The sequence below is a fragment of the Lepisosteus platostomus genome, chromosome 13 (assembly GCF_059453375.1).
Source record: "Lepisosteus platostomus isolate fLepPlt1 chromosome 13, fLepPlt1.hap1, whole genome shotgun sequence".
NCBI lineage: Eukaryota > Metazoa > Chordata > Actinopteri > Semionotiformes > Lepisosteidae > Lepisosteus > Lepisosteus platostomus.
Genome location: NC_142623.1, coordinates 33,376,853 through 33,399,556, shown reverse-complemented (window position 1 = coordinate 33,399,556; position 22,704 = coordinate 33,376,853). Strand labels below are relative to the sequence as shown.

At 37.1% G+C, this 22,704-nt stretch overlaps 3 protein-coding genes across 3 annotated transcripts; 1 reads left to right on the top strand and 2 right to left on the bottom strand.

Annotated features, from left to right (window-relative positions):
- The first annotated feature begins 861 nt into the window (after positions 1 to 861).
- Positions 862 to 2,862, top strand: ins (preproinsulin). Its single transcript, XM_088604294.1, has 3 exons — positions 862 to 930; positions 2,027 to 2,237; positions 2,602 to 2,862. Exons 2-3 carry the CDS (start codon positions 2,048 to 2,050, stop codon positions 2,748 to 2,750), a joined length of 339 nt encoding a protein of 112 aa, XP_088460420.1. The 5' UTR covers positions 862 to 930; positions 2,027 to 2,047; the 3' UTR covers positions 2,751 to 2,862.
- A 170-nt stretch (positions 2,863 to 3,032) lies between these two features.
- On the bottom strand, positions 3,033 to 18,406 carry hmmr (hyaluronan-mediated motility receptor (RHAMM)). The gene is made up of 22 exons (XM_088604293.1): positions 18,213 to 18,406; positions 17,644 to 17,745; positions 16,790 to 16,863; positions 15,223 to 15,300; positions 14,521 to 14,709; positions 13,512 to 13,598; positions 12,873 to 12,984; positions 12,446 to 12,511; positions 11,941 to 12,014; positions 11,620 to 11,703; positions 11,438 to 11,538; positions 11,098 to 11,184; positions 10,473 to 10,651; positions 10,059 to 10,207; positions 9,444 to 9,658; positions 9,154 to 9,270; positions 8,486 to 8,644; positions 7,972 to 8,127; positions 7,263 to 7,344; positions 6,486 to 6,662; positions 4,951 to 5,101; positions 3,033 to 4,450 (listed from the first exon to the last, which is right to left on the bottom strand). Exons 1-22 carry the CDS (start codon positions 18,256 to 18,258, stop codon positions 4,431 to 4,433), a joined length of 2,505 nt encoding a protein of 834 aa, XP_088460419.1. The 5' UTR covers positions 18,259 to 18,406; the 3' UTR covers positions 3,033 to 4,430.
- A 1,534-nt stretch (positions 18,407 to 19,940) lies between these two features.
- On the bottom strand, positions 19,941 to 21,747 carry LOC148650468 (insulin-like). Its single transcript, XM_088604292.1, has 3 exons — positions 21,725 to 21,747; positions 20,775 to 21,014; positions 19,941 to 20,180 (listed from the first exon to the last, which is right to left on the bottom strand). The coding sequence occupies exons 2-3, from the start codon at positions 20,959 to 20,961 to the stop codon at positions 20,032 to 20,034; spliced, it is 336 nt and encodes a 111-aa protein (XP_088460418.1). The 5' UTR covers positions 20,962 to 21,014; positions 21,725 to 21,747; the 3' UTR covers positions 19,941 to 20,031.
- Positions 21,748 to 22,704: the final 957 nt, after the last annotated feature.

Below are 22,704 nucleotides of genomic sequence, written 5' to 3'. Positions count from 1 at the left end.
TCTTTGTGTGGTGCACAAAAAAATGTATTTGTGAAAGCCCATGCCATACTATGTAGCGATTTGTGACCATTTTTAACTTTTCATATGTTCTGCCTGGCAAAAAAGAACAAAAAAAGGGAGACAATGCCAATGTCAAATTGAGCTCTAAGCTTACAGTAACCACACTAAAAGTCTAAATACAAGTTCCAAATGGAAGACGTAGTTTAGGTGAAAATACAAAACTTTTTCCATCAGTCCAATTTTGTTCCTACTTCTAAATATAATGGACAATGTCTGAAGGTAAAAGTCTGGCAACACACTCAGAGGAAAGAAGTCAATATTTGTTCCTTACAAAGTACATTGCTTTGCAAAATTAGACTAATGTGATTGTTAGTCAAAAGAGGTGAAGCAAATTCTGCATCTAGAGCAAAAAGTTAAGGAAAGACTCCTGTAAGCTTACTTAACAAAAAAATAAATAAAGGCAGATTGGTGATAAATTAATGACCCGTACACCACAATGGGCCAAGCACATTTCTATGGAAGTATCACATTAACCATCTGGTGACACTGCTGAGTCCTCAGAACATGAAGTGTTGTCTTCAAGTCACTAATGGAGTGGCAGGTGGTCAAGCTTATTCTGGTCAAATGCTTGTGATGAGATCCTTAGCACGTTATTTACATATCAGTTGGTAGTCTACCTGTACAGTTCAGTACACTGGAATTGAAACAATACCATTTACCAAGACAAATATATTTGACAAATACATTTAATGACTTGGAAGATGAAACTGGAACTTGCCAACAGTGCACATTTAACTTTCCCACATGGCGATGAAAACGTCACTAGATGTTCCTTCATGCCAGTTCTATGGTCAATGTAACAGTATATATACAGCAACACCAAAGCTGACTTTTCCAACATCTTTCCACTTCTGAGCTCCTAATCAAAAGGTAAGCTTTTTTGAATGAATATTACTGATTGGGGAAAATAACTTGTATATGCTATGCATTATACTATAGAGTACTTTATGCCTTATTTTTTTCTTAAATACATCTGCTTAGGGCATTTCTGCAAGAAAATACAATAGATAGCACTCAGAAATGGAGAATTCAAGTGCGAACAACAGTATTTGATGTAATAATTCCCATTTTTTAATAAATGATCACGATTAAAGTCAAAGCCTCCAATCAGAATGTAAAATCTAAGAATTACACAGGCTAGTCTTTATATGATGGAAATAATACTGCAAGATAACATTCGTAGAATTGCACAGTTCAGTAAATAAAGGCGAGGATTTTCGTCATTAAGCATCTAATACATGGATTTTGGAACTCGTGTTCATTTAGTGAAGGTTTGCCACTAACAAAAAGCTCAGGAGCTTCCTATGTAGTACAGGCAGGAGTGAATTGGTGGGGTTGGAAGATCTCAGCTGTCATACCATGACCTGCCTGAACAGCTTTCTTCTTTCTGCTGCCAGATAAGAGTAACCCCCCAAAGTCCAACCTCAACAGGTTTAATAAGTAGACCTCGCTGGCATGTAGTCATGTCCCTTTCCTTCAGCATCTCCTCCAACCCCCATCTACATGGGAAGCAAGTATCATGAAGAATAGCTTCAACAAGCATTACGCGACCCGAGGCACAGTTGGTTCGTCCAACCACGTACCATTTGTCCAGGGGTATTTGAACACTGCAGTATAAATCTGAATACCTGAATGTAATAACTCAACCCTGAGGAACTAATAATCTGCTTCACGGGGGCTGGCATGGTGTGGTGGGTAAATGGCGATAAAATTTACTAAAAGCAATAGCAAGACGAAAAAGAAATAGAGGCAACTGAATTTAGGCATGAGATAATGCATAAAATGGCCATAAAAGCCTTACATATTTGTAAGTTTTCAATTATGGAAAAACATAAGATGACAACTAAGGTGCTGTTCAGTTTTAGTCCACCAATCTGCTTTTTAGCAATATTAACCACCATCTGCGCTGTGCTCTGTGGTATGATGTATAATGTACTACTGCACATTTTCGGTTCTGCTCATACAGCTCTCTGGCAGCACTGGCATTATGGCTCTGTGGTTCCAAGTTTTCTCTCTGCTCGCCCTGCTTGTCCTGTCTTCTCCACCCGTGACTGATGCTGCAGCCAATCAGCATCTCTGCGGGTCTCACTTGGTGGAAGCTCTGTATCTAGTCTGTGGAGAAAAGGGCTTCTTCTACAACCCCAACAAAGCCAAGAGAGACATGGAACCAGTATTGGGTAAGCTGCTTCCCTTTTCTAACCTAAACCTCCAAGCAGAATGGTAGAGATATCCCAACCTAGTGAAACATTTTAATACCTTGTTTTTTGTATAAAAAAGTTAAAGTAATCTAGATACTTGCCTGACAGGGAGATGAACCGAAATCCTATGGTAAGGACTTTGTGGTAAAACCAATTAAACCCAAGCTACAGCTGTACCACAGCCACTGTATGATAGATTAGTGCTGGCGTGTTAAGTACTGTTTCAGTTCAGTTACTAATTAGGTAGCATTAGTAAATGAAAAATAAAAATTTTCTTCATGTGCTATGCGTATTATTGTTAAATGTTTCATATTTCAGTAATTAAGTCCTGGATTACTTGTAGGTTTCCTCACTGGAAAATCTGGACAGGAGAATGAAGTGGACGAATATCAATTCAAGCAACAAGGAGAGATGAAAGTGAAGCGAGGCATAGTTGAACAGTGCTGCCACAAGCCTTGCACCATATATGAACTGGAAAATTACTGCAATTAAAGCCAAGTGATTACCATCGCTCCGCTAAGTTAATGTGATTTAAAATATCCATTTGTTGTTAATTATGCATTATTCAGAAACATTAAAGATGGACTTCAGTTTTTAAAAAAAATATATTGTGACAGCATTATTGAATGAATTTCCAACTGCTACAATACTGTTAGCTGGCTTTAAACCTTTTGTCTTAACACTAAATTAAACCATGTACATGCATCCCCCCAAAAAAGACTCCTAGAAACAGCTTGCTCATGGCTTGACAGAAAAAGAAAGATCCCTGAAAAGTTTTGCATCAAGACTTTAATCTTTGGCAACTTCAATTTCTAGATCCAAGATACAATGGCATGAACAACAAGTCAATGGATTGGTTAAAACATTAGCATTCCACCAAACAATATTCTACTCTATAGTATACTATATAATGGAATATTTTTTGCACTTTGTGATGTACAGTAAACAACTAAAGAGGATACCTAAAATCTATATTCAGAATTAAATATGATGCACATATTTGTATGGGGAACAAGGTGTATTAGTAATAGCTATATGGCGAACATAACACTTTTTATCGCAAATGATGCCATTATGCTTTTCAGGGAGTTAAAAATCCCAACTCTTAGTACTGCACTGCTTTGCATTACAGACAGAACACTCTTTTCCAAGACTTTGTGGGAAAAAAAGTACATACATGTTTATAAGAAAACATAAGAATTATCTGAATTTAAAACACATTTCTAACTTTCAATTAAATCTTAAACCATCTGGGTGTTTTTTATAATTTATAGCAAGAGAGGGGGAGTTAGAAGTAAGAGCAATAAATATTTAAAAGAAAATAAAATTCAGATTAGTTCATAATCCCGACACCAACTTGATAAAATACAGTATAAAGTAAAATAGTTTAGTAAAACATTGTCAACCAAGAGATACAGAAGAGGGATAACAGCTTCTTTAATCGTCCATTAACACTTTGGTGGCGGAAAAATGAACAGAAAATAATTTAAAATCTATTTACAACACTAACAAACTAAACCCAAAACACTCTCTACAGAAAGTATGTATCTTGGTGCAGCATTTTACAAAACCAGTACTTTACCACCAAGGTCACACAATGACAGACATATCCCACACCATTCAAAGCAGAAACAAAAATGAGAAACGGATTAATTCTCAGCCAAAAACGCCCTTCCTCTTAATCTCGGAGCCCAAACCAGCCCATGGGCAGCTGCAGTTCCGCTAATATAAGCCTCACAGACTTGTAATGAAGGTCTCATTATCAGACGTTTCAGCAGCTGTTCAATTACCCATTACCTGGCATGTAATAATTATAGATCTACACAAACAATTGTGTAACCTACAAGCGAAAATACCTTTATTGAACGCTTCAGCAAAAGAAACTCCAATTCGAGGTAAATTTTGGCCATTCCTGTTCAACACCTGCAGTAAACATTCATCTGACAGTAGCAAAAACAAGAGGACTGAAACTATGATATATTCAATTCCAAGTCAAAGCAATTGGCGTCAACATTAAAACCAAGGTTGGATTGCAGCAAGGGTGTAAAAAACAATTAAAGTGTACAAAAACAGCTTAAGTTTATTACAGAAAACTGGACAGCTAAAAATACATCAGTTAAAACGCCAGACGTTTCTTCTGCTATTTGTAAAAGTGACAGATGTCCAAAAGGCTTAAAGCATATTCCGATTACCTAAAAAGGAAAATTAGGTCAAAAGGTTAGATTTGTATCATTCCCACTTATATTAAGTCACTTAAAATGACTAAAATAGCTCTAATTATTTCCCTTTGTAATATCTTTCAAGGTGTATATTAAAACTTACATAGTAGACTAGGTTTCAATACAAAGAGATGTTCATTGTCATATTAAGAGCTTGAGCAGTTTCCACACCCTTGATAATGTCTGTCCCCAGTGATGCAGACTGAATCAATACCCGATTTAGTGTGGAATTGCATTGATTATAGCATTTAAGAAGAGCTTTGATTGGGAAGCTACAGCTCATATGAAGACACAAGGGAACCAGCAGATTAAATTTAACGCTGGAAAAAAAGGAAAAGCAACATTTTTGTCCGTGGATCCCTTTGCAGGATCCTTTCCCTCCCCATTCCAAATGTAGCATTAATCTCCAACTTTTTACTCAGCATTTATGCAGCCCAATGACAAATATAAATCATTACAAAAACAAAAGTTACCTTCTTTAAGAGGAGTGATAGGAGGGCCATTTTCTTTACTATCATGCTTGAAGGCTTTAGAAGGATCAAATCTCTTGTGTCCCTGGTTATGTTTAAGTTGCTCCATTTCTTTTTTCTGTTTTGCCATTTGGTTCCTCAGTTTTGAGACTTCCTGAGTATATAAATAATAACATTAATAACTACATTTCTGTGCAGGTCATATCAGAAAATAAGGCATGCTTCCTAGAACAGATCTTTACTGGACCAAAACCTGCCACCACACAATGGACCTGGGTCCTGCAATGCCAGTGTGTTTTATTTAAATGCAACAAAAATAGAAGTTTGCCTTTTCAATGTCAGTACAGAAAACATAATAAACCTAATAGGATGGCCCAGTGGTGCAGTGGCTAGCATTGCTGCCTTGAAGCTCCTGAGTTGACTTCTAGACCTTGGGGCTATCTGTGTGGAGTTTGTCTAGTTCTCCATGGGATTTCTCTGGGTGCTCCAGTTTCCTTCCATAGACCAGAGACTATGGTAGATCGATTGACTTCTGGGAAGTTGGACCTGGTGCGAGTCTAAGTGTGTCTATACTCGTTTCTAAGTGTGCCCTGCAATTAACTGGTATCCCAACATGGGTGTATTCCACTTAGTATCCCACCAATTCCGGCGCTTTCCTGGTTAGGTTCCAGGCCACCATGACCCTGAAGTGAATAAATGGTTATTAAAAGTAAGGTGATATACATAATAACTGCTTAAAAATTTTAAAGGCAAACAGAGCAGAAAGGGGGCATTCAACCCATTTGTATTGTACCTCATATACTGATCACCTTCCTAAGAATTCTAGTTTTTGATAAAGATTGATAACTTAAGCAGGTCTGGAAACCCTGGAAGCAAACAATGTGTGTTTTTTTCACTAGAGTATTTCATGTTTTGGCTTGCCTCCTTTTAATAATAAAAGTTAGTAAGAAGCCACTTAATTTTAACATAGAAATAGAAATCCATTTCACGTGACCGATGTGAAAGTTGGAATGGACAACAAACAACTACACTCACCATAAACAGGATGCCTGTCACAGTAAAAGAAAATTTACATCAAACCCAGTCAGCACTTCTTTGGGAAGCAGAAGCAAACTGAAAATCCCCAAGTTAACATGAACATGAGAACGTGCCGACTCCACACAGACAGATGCACAAGACCAGACTTTCCAGAACACTAAAGCCGTGAACCAGGAGCTCTCATCAGCACACCACTGTGCTGTCCCCTTCTCTGGCAAGGTTTTTAAAATAATTTTTACAACGGCTTTTATGAGGCAGCACTGGTAGGTGATAGTCTTCCACTGGAATAGAATGCTGAGGATTTCATTACTTCAGATTCGTCTGGAGTAGCAAGACTGACAATCAGAGGTATCAGACTGAACTATAAGTTAGTGAAACTGCAGAATACAAGTGACAAAAGCCACACTCGTGTATCCTGCACCTCAATTAGTGTACTAATAGTACTATGTAGAAGCTTCAGCATTTCCCCAGTAACTGGAGACTGTATTCGAAGACCGTACCTGCTTCAGATTAAAGTTTTCTTCTTTCAGCTTCACCACATGCTTGATTTTTTGTCTTTGGTTCTGGTGGCCCAGAAGTTGAGCGTAGGCATCAGCAAGTTTGTTCAGCTCTTCTTGGGCAGCTCCATTTTCATTCAAGAGGGCTTTTCTCTCTGCTTCAAAGCCATCGAGCTGTTGCTGTACCAAAAATTAAAATGCACATCTGAATAACTCAGGAAACATCAGGCATAAGTAAACATCAGGCAGTCAGTGCTTTCATGCATCTGTGAAGATCTCGAAGATTTGCTTAAACACATTTCAATAACTAGATGCATCTGGCTCGTTAAGTATCAAAGCATAGGCATCCAGGGAGCTTTTGTTAATGCCATGTTTTAGAACACCTGTAGTGACTTTTAAAGTGGCAAACTGCCATGGACCCTGCAGAATAACACATGCCTCAATTAAGCACAGCAGCATTCTCCAGCCTGTCTCTCTCCCAAGAATGGCAATATTAGCTGCAGCATGGCGGCCCAGCTAAAACTAACAGCTAGGTAGTACAATTAAATATCACAACTCTAACATGCTTGACGAATCCTTCATGAGTTCTGTAAGGTTACCGTTATTGACATCCTTTGCAACTTGTTACTTTGGATAAAAGCATTTGCTGGATGAATAAGTCTAATACAAATGAGGGATTACCTCATTACGCACTGCTAAATAGTGTACATTTGATTAATGCCATAATTTACACTGGCTACCAGAAACATTTACACTATTGTTGTAAAAGCTCCAACTTACCTGAAAAGGTTTGACTTTAGCATATAGTTCTTCATAAAGCTTTTTCCAGTGCTCAACTTCTGACGTTGTCACCATGTGTGAACTGTGAATAAAAAGCAAGCTGAATGAGGCCAGTCTAATTTCCTGTCTTTAGGTCTAGCTCAGATCACAAAGTTTAGCTTTAACTGAGGTTAGTTTAAAAATTGCAATTCACCCTACGATCCTGTATTATTTGTAAGAGATCATAAAATGCAGGAAACCACAAAACATAAGACTGAATTATTTTGGGTGGAGCATGCCACTTGTTAATTTATTAACAAAATCCACATGCACAAATTCCCCGAGAACAGAAGCAAAAACAGAGCAGCAAAGCATTCACAAGCCAGAACTTGAGATTTGTTTTTAGTTCAAAACTTGCTTTCGTCCAAAATATATTTACATTAGTTCCCAACAGGCAAAGTTACTGTAATTGTACTCTAAGCACATCATAGTGAACAAAATGTTCATTCATATTTCATACAGAATCAAATGTAAACCCCTTGGTCAATCCATGCACACAACTTTCCAAACGGCAACACAAAGAAAAAAAAAGAAACTTGAAAAGGCAGGACATCACAAATTGCGACATGTTGTTGTATGGCACAGGTTACCAGCAGAACACCTTTGAATTTATAAATAAACAAACGCAGCACACCACAAACATATTGGACTGCACTTCCTCGGTACCTACCTTCGCCCCTCCACTTCTTTGAGCTCTTTTTGGAACTCTTTATTCTGACGTTCCATCTTTTCTTGGAGCTGCATCATTTCCAAAGAATGACACTCTTGCGATTTGCGGAGCTCGGAGTCCTTCTGGGCTAGTTTAGTTTGGGCATCGAGTAACATTCTAGTGGGTAAAAAAACAAAACAAACTTTCAAACAACTTCAAATTCATCCAGTCTCAAATGTAGATATACATATAGACAACTAGAAGTAGACCTCAAGGAGGCTGATATGTTCTGCAATATCTACGTTTTACTTCTAGTAAAAAAAAACTCCTAATGTACAGAAATGTTAAACACTTTTCAGGTCCATGTCTCAACTCATGCTTTGCTATTAACTGAGGATTCTTGCCAACAAACTAATATTTTACAAAAAGTGAAAATTCTTTAAATGACAGTACACATGAATTTGTCATGAATTCACCACAAATTTGAGAATTCCTAAAACCAGAAATAATAAAGATCCCTGCCAATTCAATGTACCTTGCATACTCCTCCTTGGCCTTGTTCCTGGATTGCTCAGCTTCAACAAGAAGCTTATGTTCTTCTTCCAGCTGCTGTGTCACCTTCAACACTTTCTCCTCTAGTGTACAGCTTCTAACTTCAAGGAGTCTCATTTCTTCAGACATTGATTTTTTTGTGCTACAGGAAAAATGCATCAGACTGCGATTGACCTCTATTGCAAGTTTATTAGACAGACATCAGCAGTGTTTCTTACTACAAATACAGGAGCAGAATGTTTCTAATTTCAGAAATGTCATTGAAGGTTTAAAATCAGGTAGATTTTTTACACTGGGGAAAAAAAAACACTTGTTCTGTTTGGTGTCACTTCACAAAAATCAGTTATATCAGCACAGCTTCAAAACTTAAAAGATTTAGTAGCTTTTCTTTTTTTTTTTTAAGGAGTAGAATTAGATTCACAAACATATTCTGGGTTCACATTTTCCATTAATGATATACTGGGCATATTCCTCCCCTATACAAAATTAAAAATTGTCTTTTTAAATGGTTTATTTCCTTGGTTGAATCCTTTAAACATCTTGTCACACCACAAATACAGTTTATCACATTTAGGACAGAAGATTCCTTTGATTAATTCAATTTATGGCCAAAACCTGAGTTCCAAAATAGTTGCAAAACTGCAAACTTACCTCTCAAGTTCTGTTGCCATATCTCCAATCTTCCTCAGTGAGTTGCTGTGATCCTCTCTGAGTTTTGTCATGGCCAGCTCGTGACTCTCAATCATCTCTTCAATTTCTTTGTTCTTCCTACAAGGATGAAAATATTTCATTTTCAATGAAGGAGGAGTAAGATTACTTTCAGAATTTGTACTTTATAAATGACACACAAGACGTTTTGAGTAGCAAAAAAACAACAGAGCCCTAAAAATGCTTAAGTTAAAGCTGAACGTCTCAAAGCAAGCACTGATCTAGAACTTAACCTGTTTAGCTGAGATTCAATGTCAAGGACGGCCTGAGTTCTCTGCTGGTTTTCCTCTTCCAGGTGTCGAATGAGCTCTTCACTGTGCATCTCCTTTGTCTCCATCTGACCGAGCTCGTCCAGGGCCTCTTCCAGCTCAGTCTCCAGCTGGCTCCTCTCCGCCTGCGTATCTGTCTGCAGCCCCTCCAGCAACTCATGCAGGGAGCTGGACTTCTCCTGCAGGGCACGGAAAGGAAGGACCCAACATTGAGTAAAAAACTAACGTCGCTTAAAGAAAAACATCAAATACATTTTGCTGACACTTTCATCTAAGCAATTTCACTCTTTAAAATTTCATATGGAGACCCTGGATACAAGGCAAGAAATCTTCAAGATAAATTCTACTGCAGATACAGATTATTCAAATAAGAGCTTGAATACCGTCAATTTAGGCTCAGTAATTAAGTATATATGCTTATATGAATACCATGGTTTAAAATATAGGCCGTTTTATTTTGAGGAATTGTTTCTCCATCTGTGTATATACACACATCGATTCTTGATTAGACATAAATGTACACCCAAATTGTTTTGTGTAACATATAAACCGGCTTAATAAGATGGCAGAGATGGAAACCTTTTCCTCTTCATAGAGCGCAAGGAGTTCTTTGTGCGACTCCTGAAGATTCTGGTGCTCCAACTCTCCTTTCATTAGCTTTTCTTCCAAAGCCTTGACTTCAACTTTCAAGTCATCCTTTTGCTTTTGGCTTTCTTCCTCTTTCACAGCTAAGGAAGACAAAGCAAAGATCAACAATTACAACCAAGTGTGGGACATCACTCGTTGTATACCGTACATGTGGTCCGCAGTAGCAACCCTTACTTTACTTCAGTATGGTATGATCTACATAGGTCCTGCATCAAAGACATTACATAGCTGTCAGTATGGTCATGGGGTAGGCAGCAATCATCTTGCTTGAACTTTAAATACTTTTCTGTTTGACTGTTCAGACATTAAGAAGTGACAGCAAAACTTCAAACAAAGGTAAGGCACCTTTCTCCTTTTCTAGACGCTGGTATTTAACTTCAAGATCTTTGAATTGTTGGGTTAGTTCCTCCTCTGTGGTTTTAAGGAGCCCCTTCAACTCGATGACCTCTTGTTCTTTAGCTTCTAGTTTGCTTTGCACATTGGCTACGTCTTCTTTATGCTTCTCCAGATGCTCATCAAGCTCACTGCAGAGGTCAAAGACATAGAAATCAGTTTCATGCTTTCAGTATATTGCAAAATCTATTCCTCCTATTAGTAGCTGACAACAGAAATGTACCATACTATTTATTATGGACTCATGGTAGCATGTAAACAAGTGAGGCATCTTACCTTTCAAATGAATATTGTACCATACTAAACATTTTTTAAATAGACAAAACTCCAATGGTATATGTACCATTTTATTTGAAAACAATGCTATATGTTAAACTATTAGGGAGAAACATTGTTATTCTTATTCAAACTTTTTCTGCAGATAACGTTTTTTTTCTGATTATGATCATTTGCAGTAATCAGAATATGATAACCACTACATTTAACCTGATAAGACATAAGTAAAGTTTTTCAAAACATAAAATACTCAAAAATATAATGATTAAGAGCATATATCCACGAATTGTTGTATATTTACCCTAGTTTAGCTACGCAAGCTGAAAGATTTTGTTCAGTTTCAGCTTTCTCCAGTGAAACTTGCTCTCTGTCATCCTCAGTTTTGGATCTACAAAACAAAAGTACAAAAATAAGACAATGCTACAGGTGTCTTCACAAATAATCGCAGTTTTTTTTTAAACATTTAAAATGTAGAAATTTGTATTCTTACATGGCTCCAACTTAAATTGAACAAACTCAGAGTTTCATTTTGTTGATGTAAAATATTTACAATTCTTACAATAAAAACAAGATGCAAGAATCGTCTTCAAGGCTCAAGCTGAGATAACTTGTATAATAAAAGTTAAACGGTTGCCACTCACAATTTGTCTTGAAGTAGCTCAACTTTATTGCGAAGTTCTTTCAAATGGTCTTGAGAACCCTGGAGTTCTTTTGCAGCTTCTTCTAGCTTCTTCATCATATGCTGAAATTCAGGAAGTCATTTACATAAAAAACATGCACAATACCAAAAAAAAAACAGATGTTTTAGAAAAACAATAGGTACCTTTTTTTCTTCAGACGCAGCAGCAGTCAGCTGGAGTTGATTCTCAAACTCTTTTTCCCTTTGACTATCTTTTAGGCGGAGCTCCTGAGATCAGAAGAAATAATATGTGCAGGTTGTCCAAATTAATTCTATTCGAGACTTAACACCAACGAGGTAAAAATAAATCACAGCCAAATCCCTGTGCTTTTAATCAACCAGCCACCCTTAAACTACAAATTTCTGCTGTAAGGAAATACAGAGCTTGAATAAACAATGTACTGGGGTAAAAGGAATTATTTATACAGAAAACCTCTAATAAGTTTTTTTAATCTTAAAAAATACCTGAATTTCTTCATTAGCATTATCCAAGTAACCCTCCAAGACTTGGATCTCTTTCCTCAACTCCTGTATAAGTGCTGAAAAAGATTCCGTCAAGACAAAGAGTGAGAAATCTGCACAATATATTTATATTTCAAACCCTAGATGCATGTGCAAGCAAACAGTGTCCACTAAATAAAAACATTGTAAGTTGCAATACATGGTAACTGTAAGTGATCCTAGTAATGCTCTAAAATCTGAATGTACTAACCAACATAAACAGTAAAACATGTTAAAGATACGGGTGTATAGCTGCAAAACTAAGCAGGTGTAGACTGCATTGTACCTTTACAGGGCTGTTAGCCCTTACTGCCCCCTTTAACAGCTCATGTTTATCAGCATTGTGCTTATGCCCCACTCATTTAAGTCACAAGAGACTTCGAAGTACTACATAGCAGAAAGCATATACTAACATATACAAAGCACATGCATACTCAGGTATTCTCAGCAGTTTTCTTCCATTTCTTACCATGCAGCCTGTCCACTTCTTTTTCAAGTTCCTCATTGTGCATTTTTGCTTCCTGGTGCAGATCCTCTGAATGCAAAACAATGGTAGTTTGTGATCCGTAATGAAAAGACTGGATCATAAATGCTTTTTCTTAGACTAGGATTATTTCTTTCTATTGCCTGCTTAACATTCATACGAGGTGGTATTTATTTATCCCCGCCATATATAGTGTAAAACTACATGGTTGGCATTTTAAAATACAAATCTGGAACAGTAGAGCTCATTATTCAAAGTATACCATAAAAACTGAACATTAACAGCATATTCCTGCGTGAAACATGTACATCTGAAATTCTATCATCTTCATTTCCCCAAACTGAAATCAACAAAACATTCCTTTATACAGAACAATACAAATCTAACATCTCGGTACACCAAACAAACTTACCTAGGGCCTTATTCCTCTCTTTAACTGCCTCCACTGTAGCTCTGGAAGCTACCAAGTCAGTTTCCAACACTTTAATCTGTCCTTCAAAATTAATCTGCATATAACCAAGCTCCTAAAAGTGTTAAAAATAATGATTAAGCACATTTGAATACAGGCTTACATTGTATTAAGTTATTTTATACTACAAACAAAAACAGATTTTCTTGCGATTTGTGTAAAGGTAAGAAATTTACAAAATCATCAACACCACCATCATATTTAAACAAAGTGTGAAAATAATCACATCAGACCTGTGCATAAGCAAATATCCTGGACAACAAAATCAATCAGACAGATACAAAAGCCAACTGTTGTATCCATGTTCAGCATTAGTGCACAGGTAAGACAATTTAGTTAATATAAAGAAACATAATAATAATAATAATAATAATTATTATTATTATTATAATTGCTTACACTTATATAGCGCTTTTCTGGACAATCCACTCAAAGCGCTTTACAGGTAATGGGGACTCCCCTCCACCACCACCAATAACATGACAAAGTAATGTAAAGTAATGTAAATTCCCCTGGGAATCTTCATCTCCAATGAGGCAACCATTTAGGAAATGATCATTTTGTATTACACAGAAAACATACCTTATCTTTTGCATCTATTTTATTCTTTGATTCCAGTATTTCCATGGAGAGGGCATTCATTTTCTTTTTAGTGCCATCCTCGGAAAACTGTTGAGAAACGCATGCGCCTCAATTATTCTGGAGCAATTCCAACAAGTTGGAAGACAGGTGCAAGTAATAATAAGCTCGCTATTTTAAAGCTCTTAACCCCCAGCAGAGGAATAAACTAGGAGAAACTGATAAAGTGTTCTAGTTAAGCCAATAATAAGCCATATCAGGTCATTAGAAATATAGATGGTCAGAAGACCTGCAGAGACATCCAGGATTTCAGCTTGAGCAGAGAACTGTCACGATTAACCAAATTCAGATATAACCAAGTCAGCATCTAAACCACTGCATAATGTACTACAGTATAAACAGTAGTATGTTTGTTTAAAAGACATAGGTAACCCTTTATTATACGATAATTAAAGTGCTAATGCGATGCTGTTAAGTAAATTTAAAATGGATTAATCTACCAAAACAAAACACTTATCGCAAATTTAGAGTAATCAGCTAACCAGGAGCTCCAGACACAGAACATATAAGAACAAAAGCACGTTGAGATGCTGATGCCGAGTACTGGGTACTTGTGTAGGCGGCAGACATAGGCTCACTCAACTAGCTAGATTCATCTTATGACCCCAGGCTGTTGTGCAGCTCATTTCAAAGTTGTGCTCGACAACCTTCATCTTAGTTTCTTCCTGCTCTGCTCTTCTTTCATCCAAGTTCCCACTGGCCTGACCAACACGCAAACAAGCAAATTTGTGAATGGTAAGTTTGCAGATGTCGAGACAATATTGCATAAAGAGGCTCGTAAAAGGGAAGAGCAAACTGTTATATGAAGAAGATTTAAAATGCTACGTTAAAGGAATGAGGTCAGTCAGGTTCTTTAGAGATGCACTGGGATGAGAGCCTGTGGAAAGAGCAGCCCTCTACGGACGTGCATACATCTATATAAAGCAGAGTTGAAATCGTAAGACACTGTTACCTTTGTTTTCAGCAAATCATTTGCCTTTTTTAAATCTGCAAGTTGTCTTTCGAGAGACGCTACTGTGGCTGCAAGCCCCGTCTTCTCTCGCATGGCAGCCACCAGCTTTGCTTCCACTTTCCTCAGCTCTTCTTCTAAGGCTTGAAGCCTCTTGTCTTGCTCGCCCCGTTGTTGGACCAGTGAGCGAATCTGCGGAGAAGATCATCACACCTTAACCCAGGGCAGTAATCACATCCACGTTGAAAATGAAGTCACTACTTATTAGGGTAACTTACGTGCCTGTTAACGAGGACAACTGATTTCAGGATGTACCACAGGCGTATAATTAAATCAGACATGATTAAAATCTTTAGATGCTAATGATGGAAATCACAAGAGTGAAACTTTTGATTACACGAAATTAATTTAACTGCCAATTTACTGAGTTACTATATAAATTTACTACTTACATACAGCATATTACACAATGACCAAAACTAACAGCACATGTCAAATATCTGTCAAACTACACAGAGCCTTGACTAAATCCAATAATTTCTTTGGTTGTTGTTTTTTTAAAATCTGAACACCAGTAAATACTTAAATCAAAAAAAAGAAAGATGTTTTTCTGAAGAAAACAAAATACGAAGTGTACTCGGAGAGGAGCCACCTAAGTTTAAGACTGAACCAACACAAACTGTCACTGTCCAAGACTTATCCTACCTCTTTCTCCAGCAGTTTGTGTTGTTTCATCTCCTTTAGAAGAGCTTGCTTCTCTTTTTTCTGGTTTCCTACACCAGACTGAAAAGAAAACAAGCATTACTTAAAAAGAACACCAGCAGCATCAAGTATTATGGGAAAATTTCATGTACACAGAGGACAAATTCGTATGAAAATGAATAACCTGACCATACAGCATGATGATTACATCACCTCCAGTGTCGGATGGTCAAAGAAAGATGGTGGCCCTTGCCCCCATTCCCCATGGGCATTTATGGCCCGAAAAGGGACCTACCTACAGTACATGATTCATGCTTTAACTGCTATAGAGCAGACCCTCATCTAATGTTGTGAAGAACCAAAGATTCATTCTGAAAGCTATGCAAAAAAGGTTCCCTGAACAGTATTAAGCTGTAACTTTTGGGGGGTATGTGATGTCTCAACACAATGAAAAACAATTCTGAGTACGATACTGTGAAGTACCATATACAGGCTGCATACCTACAAAGGCTAATTAATGCAAAACATCAGCACTAGACCATGCTCCTGCCAAATCAGATTCGGGTCCAACATGCCTTATCACTGTGTGGTATAAGTCATCATGAGTATCCCAAAAAATCAGAACAATGCTGGTTTCCACTAAACTCATATCAAGCCACATCTTCAGCGCTTGGTTTTTCCAAAGAAAGCGCCATCGATCTAATGGGAAGGATGGATGCAGCCAAAAAGTGGCAGGGTAAGGATGAAGTGGTACCATCTCTGTATCCCAAAAAGAAAATTACAGCTACCACACAGGGATCTGGTCTAAATCCACAATTTCCCATTGTGCCTTTATCATAACCAATCACCTAGTGTAAAGTCAGTGGCATACAGATATATCAAGGAACAGTCAACTTAAAAATATTTATTACACTTTCTTCAGCATTCTGAAGAATCTAAGAAGGCAAAACTAAATAGTGCTTTGAAGGACTCAATCACATTTAATTGTGTTATTCTTTAAAATTGTTACAAAGGGGCAATATGTATACAATATTAAAGCAACAACGATGCCTCTTTTCTACTAGAAAAGTCTTAGGGATATAAGTGTCTCTACGTTTTCTTAATTTAGCTGAGAAATGTCTGCCTGCCTATGAGTTCATTCATAGATCAGATTTAAGCCCCTAATTAAGCAATGGCAATGTAAAGCTACCTCAGCTAATTAAAGCATGGATAATCTTTGGACCAATTGTTTAAAATAAATTTTTGAAAAGCATAAAAATACTCACTTACTGCAAGGCTAACAACTGTACTTAAATCATTTGAATTACATTAGCTCCTGCTTGCTGTTACCATACATTTTGGTAAACTGCAAGAACAAAGTCCTTGTCTCAGGTCAGATTATACAGCACACTGCAGTCATTTTTAATCACCGTCTCTTCTATGAACAGCTAGGAACGTGGGTTACCCTACTCTTGTACACGCAGCATCAGATGAACTACAGGTGTTGTACCATTAATAATTTCACTACAGGTGTTGTACCATTAATAATTTCAAAGGTTTGCACGACCACGCATTAAAAGGAAGTACTCACAAGGCCGTCGGCAGACCACGTTCGTCGCATGGGAGATGTCATCTTTTCCATCCCAGTAGACGGCTGACATGCATCTGTAAAGCCGCATCATAAATTCAAAATCAATAAAAAGTGCTCTTATATCACCATATTTACAGCAATAAATTGCTTCGACTAATACAATGGACAACATCGCAAACTTTGCAGAAGTGTGTAGTGTTTAATGTTTATTATATATTTTTAATATAGATGAGCAACCTAGACATAGTTTTGCTTTTCTATCACAATTTCCTAGGGAGAACAAAGTTGCCTGAAATAACATTAAACTACTGTAATCAAGAGATATACTGTACACACTACATGGAACAGGTACAATATTGTAGTATTCTCTCATCTTGATAGCTGTACAGTACATAAAAACTACTACACCATTCCCACAGCTTACAGATGTACAGAGGAGATTTTTCTCTCATGATGTGTGCAATACTAACAACTGAGAAGAGAGTTATATGTATAAAATGGTAAGCCCAGAGCTAAAGAACTAAGAGCCTATGCTGATGCATGCAATCTTCTAAACAAATTCCATAATGCAAAAAAGGCTAATGATCTGTTTGATATATAGGCTTAGATAAAAGTGTAGACTTCTGCATGCTGTTTAAAAATTGCACAATGCAGTTTAAGACCTCTTTTGGAATTGCTCGGGGTTACCAAAAATCCTACACCACTCTGGAATCATACAGTTACCAGGAATATGTTGAACAGATTCTGCAAGAGTATGTGACGGGAAAAGCATGCACTCTCTTCTTTTCAGCCACACCTTTAAAAACTGAGAAGAGAGTTAGGGTCTTGATAAGAGACATTCTCATTTAAATTACCTTTATTAGTCTTAAAGCGATCAGACTTCTGAAAGGACACTGCTCCCTTTGATCCGGATTCAACGAGCTTGACTTCGTAGGTTCCAGGAGGAGGAGCACACCCTGAAAAAGACAGATTACAGTTTTTAGACAATATATTAAAAAAGTAAATATGTTACCACTGTAGTCTCTACATAGGGAAACTTCAATTAAACTCTTAAACTTGCTTTCACGCAACCCGATAAGAATTGCTCCTATACTGGCTAGTGGAAGAAAAATAAAGGTCGGGGTAAACATCTACACACTACCACTAATGTGAATGACATACAGGAGACCCCGCTGGTTACCTTGAGATACTACGACCGCAGCTCGAATCGTTTCAATCTATCTACGCCTTATTTTCCAGGCATGAAAGAGGTTAAAACACCGTGTCTGAAACCGGTGCCTGAAAACGCAAATTGGATGCAGAAATGATGTCAAATACGCTACGAATCGCTCCCTTCCTGTCACAATTTTACATTAGATGTTTTACACAGAGAGGGCCGTGTGCGAACTCCGTTGAACTCATCAATGACTACGCTATTACTTACCAATCTGCTCATTGAATCGCTTTATCGGAGCCCTTGGGAAAGACATTTCGGGGAAAACCGTATGTATAAATCCGTCCTGCAATTCCTGTCCTTATCTGGAACGATTTACAATAACAACGCTTCACCCAGATAGACACTTGCCAAAACAAGAAATATTCAAACTTGCCTCACTAGAACGTTAAACTAAACGTCCAACCAGAGAGCAGATTATAACCGGAAATGTAAACTCTACAGCCAATTGTAGCTCACCTGCATGTTTCCAGCCGGAGGGCGAACCCTCGCAAAGAAATCGGTTTGAGCGCTCTCCGCCAATCATCGCGAAAAGCGTTTCTACGTCATTTATTTTTTTCAACGCCGGTGCCTTTCACCTACGGATCGCCGTTTAGGTCAAAGCTATTAAACATTTCAGTCTGTTGATTTAACTACGAAGATCATCGTGATAGCAATTGTGATTCCTTTCGTCCTCTTCTTGCATTATCAAATCAAACCATGAATCAAAGGCTTTCTCAACAGGCACTGAGCAAGAATGACGGCAGGTAGCCTCCAATACCAATTCATTTTCTAAAACGTAAAAAGAACTCCTAAACAGGTGTTGCTTTCTAAAACTTTCTTACTATATATGTGCCTGTAAGAATTATATTTCAATGAAGGATAAAAACTGTAAAACTATGCACTGTATTTAACATTATATAGTATTAATGTAGCACATTACGGCTCCACAGGCCAATGTTGAAACATGAATGAAACATGTTGTGTTTCTTTTCTTTTCAGCTTGGAATAAACATTTACTTGTTCCTTTGCAGCCTACGCTGCAGTATTTTATATATATATAACTAGTATTATATATATTTAATGAAAACCTATGCTGTCTTTTTTGTTGGATGTTGAATTTGTTCCATTTTTCGAATATTATGGAAGAGATTATAAAAAAACACTCTCAAGGGGGCAACCCCAAGAACTGGGGCTGGAAAATCTTACTGCAATTCATTAAGATTTCTTTGTAATGAAAAACATTGTTATAATTATGCCTAGTATTCCTGATATATTTTATGGATTGTCTTCTGTAATCCTAAATCCTGGCTTGAGAATCACTTTTAACTGACTTATATGACAAGGTAACACTGGTATTGTACCCCTGTATGTTGCATGAAATGCATGTTTTAATCAGATCAGCTGATGAGTTATTCCACTTTTCGAGCCACAGTTATTTGTGTCTAGTATTCAGTTTTCAAGATTTCAAAAGTGAAGCATTGGTATCACTTTAGTGTCTCTGCTTCCTAAGACTTTCACATTTTCTGGACAGAAACCCTTTAAGATGAAGTGGTTTAAGGTGAGGGTTATATCCAATTGATTCTGGGTGTTCTGAAAGTCTGCCATCTTTTGTAGCAAAAACAAATCTTTGTTAGAACAGATACTGTAAGTGTAACTTTATATAACCAAACAACACAAACTTATGAACACCATGTGTTTTTAATAATCACATTAACTTGAGTTTAAAGCTACTGTACCAAACATTCATGTCATGTTGCAACCTTTATTCACAGATCTTTCTTCATTTTCTTTTATGTCATGAGCAAGCTGTTTATAGGATCCTGTTGGGGGGGATGCATGTATATGTTTTAATTCAATGTCAAGGCAAAAGGTTTAAAGCCAGCTAATAGTTTTGTGGCAGATGGATGTTAATTCATTAATGCTGTCACAGATTTCGTTTTTAAAAAACTGAAGTCCTTTTTTTCAATGTTTTTAAATCTTTAATGTTTCAAAATAATGCAACACATGGATATTTTAAATCACATTAATTTAGTGTAATCACTTGGCTTTAATTGCAGTAACTTTCCAGTTCGTATATGGTGCAAGGCTTGTGGCAGCACTGTTCAATGATGCCTCTCTTCACTTTCATCTCTCCTTGTTCCATGAATGGATATTCGTCCACTACATTCTCCTCCCCAGCTTTTCCAGTGAGCAAACCTACAAGCAGTCCAACATTACAAAATTAGTTTTAATTAAACATAAAAAACAGAATCAAAACGATGATCAAATAACCACCTAACTAAAACCAGCTCTCAAAACAGCAAGAAGTTAGGTATGCAGCTTTAATAGATTTAGTTTTTAATTACATGTATAATTTGTAATAAATAGCACGTCAGATAGGGGTTTAAAAACTATATTTTATTTATATTCAAGTGGGTAGCTGCGTCAGCATGTGTAGGCTGCAAACGAACAAGTAAAGGTTTATTCCATGCTGAAAAGAGAAGAAAAGACGTATTTTCAGCATTTTATAATTATTACTTGATTACACACTATACAACGAGCACATGCTAGTCCAGACAAAGACAACTTTTTTTATATAGCAGGTCCACTGCTACATTTGTTTAATATGGAGCGATCGTTTAGAATTCATTTTGCTGGACGGAGAAATCGGGATAACCTCCCCACACACTTGTTTGTAGAAATGTTTTCTTTGCCATGAGGCACTAGTCAAAACGGAAGCTTCAACAATATCAGCTTTTGTGCAGACTGGAGCCTTCAGCCACAGAGATGAGAAAGCGAAGTACGGCTTACCAAGTCCCGGCTCCGTTCCGCTCATTTTATCGGGATCGTAGGTGAATCCCCGCTCTCCGCAGACCAAATACAGGGCTTCCGCTAAGTGAGACCCGCAGAGATGCTGATTGGCTGCAGCATCAGTCACGGGTGGAGAAGTCAGGACCAGCAGGGCGAGCAGAGAGAAAACTTGGAACCGCCGAGCCATAGTACTAGCGCTGCGGAGAGCCGTAGGAGCGGTAAAAAAGTTTCAGCGAAATCCTGAAGGCAGGGATATTTTTGGTAATTTATATCATATTGCAGGTGTCAATTCACTGTTATGGTCAAAAACACTAAGCTACGAGTAAGATGCACTAACTAAACTCCCTTCTGTTCCATTCTCTGTTTAATTACAAGTAACTTGAGTCTAGCGTGACAAAGAGACGTCATTTGAATTGTTTACTGGTTGAACCAAACAATTAATCTTCTATTTGTTGGTTTCAAAATGATATGGACATGAATATTCACTGTATTATTACTGTATTATTTGTTTAGCAAACACCTTGATGTTTATGTTTACTGTATTGTTTACTATATCACTACATTAGAGTTATTGTATTGTAGAAATACTGATATTTATTATAATCCTGTAAAAATTGCAGAAAGTTTTGAGTACTTATTTAATCCTTTGTTTACTTTGAAAATCTTGGGTGTTCACACCCATATTGAATAGTCCTATATACATGCATTTCAGAAAACAGTCAAGATTATGTAATTAAAAAAAGCTTTCTTATGCAATGAAAAATATTGTGGTAGCTTGTCTTGAATTTTATCCTATTCCACTTTGAAACCATTAAGATTGGAAACCATATAGATTTTCTTGAGATATGCCAGGTAGATTTTCAAAACACTTTACAAATGTTCCAAAACATATTGTAATGCTCCTGTCTGATTGATATATGCGTGGCATGAAACTCAAAGATCATTCTTACCTTCAACAAAGCAAATTGGAAGTTGAAAGATGCTGGGAAAGCCAGTTTTGTCATCCCTATATATACCCCTACAATGTTCCTGAGCTCGGCACGAGTGACGTAGGTACCACCCTTGTGGGTGAATTAAAATTTGCACTGTTGGCAAGTTCTGATTTAATGGAATCAGTTCTAATTTAGTTTTCTAAGTCGTTAAGTATGTTTGTCTTGCTAAATTGTATAGATGCGGGGTGACAGAACAATTCATATGTAAGGATCTCATCACAGGCATTGACCAAGATAAGCTTCACCACCTGCCACTCCATTAGTGACTTTAAAACAACACTTCATGTTCTGAGCACTCAGCAGTGTCACCAGATGGCTAATGTGATACTTTCAAGACAATGCTCATGGTCATTGACTCGCATAGACTATTCACATACCATCAATCTGCCTTCAGTTTTAGTTATAATATAAAAAAAAACATTTATATTGTCATTCAAAGCTTCTGGAGCAAAATTGGCTCCATGGTTTCTTTTTCATGTCATTTTCCAAAATAGCATTTAAATAAACCAAAATACTCACTTTATTTTTCTTTTGCAGTCAGGGGCTGGCTGAATCAGGGGTCTTTCTGGAATCCGCATTTAATGTTGATAGAAATATTCAGTTCAACATGCTTTAACTAATGCTGTCGCACTGTACAGATTAGGAGGTTAGGTATTTAGTCATAAATATGCTCAAAGGTACCCCTAGGAACTAGACTGGACTCCGTACCTCATTTGCAGAAATGTTAAGTATGTTTTAATCCATAATTACACATTTTAAAAAGGGCCCAAAGAGTTGTTGTAGCATCTCTATCATACGTATAGGGACAAAGTCTTGAATCCTAGATCAAAATAGTCATTTGTGTGATATAAACAACTTCAGACATGGGGCAACACTGATTATTAATTACACATAAAATTTAGAAAAAGGTGTTAACTAATAATAGCTTGAAGAGAAGA

Coding starts and splice junctions, on each gene's coding strand:
- ins (XM_088604294.1), top strand. CDS start 2,048: ATGGCTCTGTGGTTCCAAGTTTTCTCTCTGCTCGCCCTGCTTGTCCTG. Junction 2,238..2,601: donor AGACATGGAACCAGTATTGG/GTAAGCTGCTTC, acceptor GATTACTTGTAG/GTTTCCTCACTGGAAAATCT.
- hmmr (XM_088604293.1), bottom strand. CDS start 18,258: ATGTCTTTCCCAAGGGCTCCGATAAAGCGATTCAATGAGCAGATTG. Junction 14,710..15,222: donor ACAAACTGCTGGAGAAAGAG/GTAGGATAAGTC, acceptor TCTTCTCCGCAG/ATTCGCTCACTGGTCCAACA. Junction 12,985..13,511: donor AAATAGATGCAAAAGATAAG/GTATGTTTTCTG, acceptor TAACACTTTTAG/GAGCTTGGTTATATGCAGAT.
- LOC148650468 (XM_088604292.1), bottom strand. CDS start 20,961: ATGGCTCGGCGGTTCCAAGTTTTCTCTCTGCTCGCCCTGCTGGTCCTG. Junction 20,181..20,774: donor CGGAACGGAGCCGGGACTTG/GTAAGCCGTACT, acceptor GACTGCTTGTAG/GTTTGCTCACTGGAAAAGCT.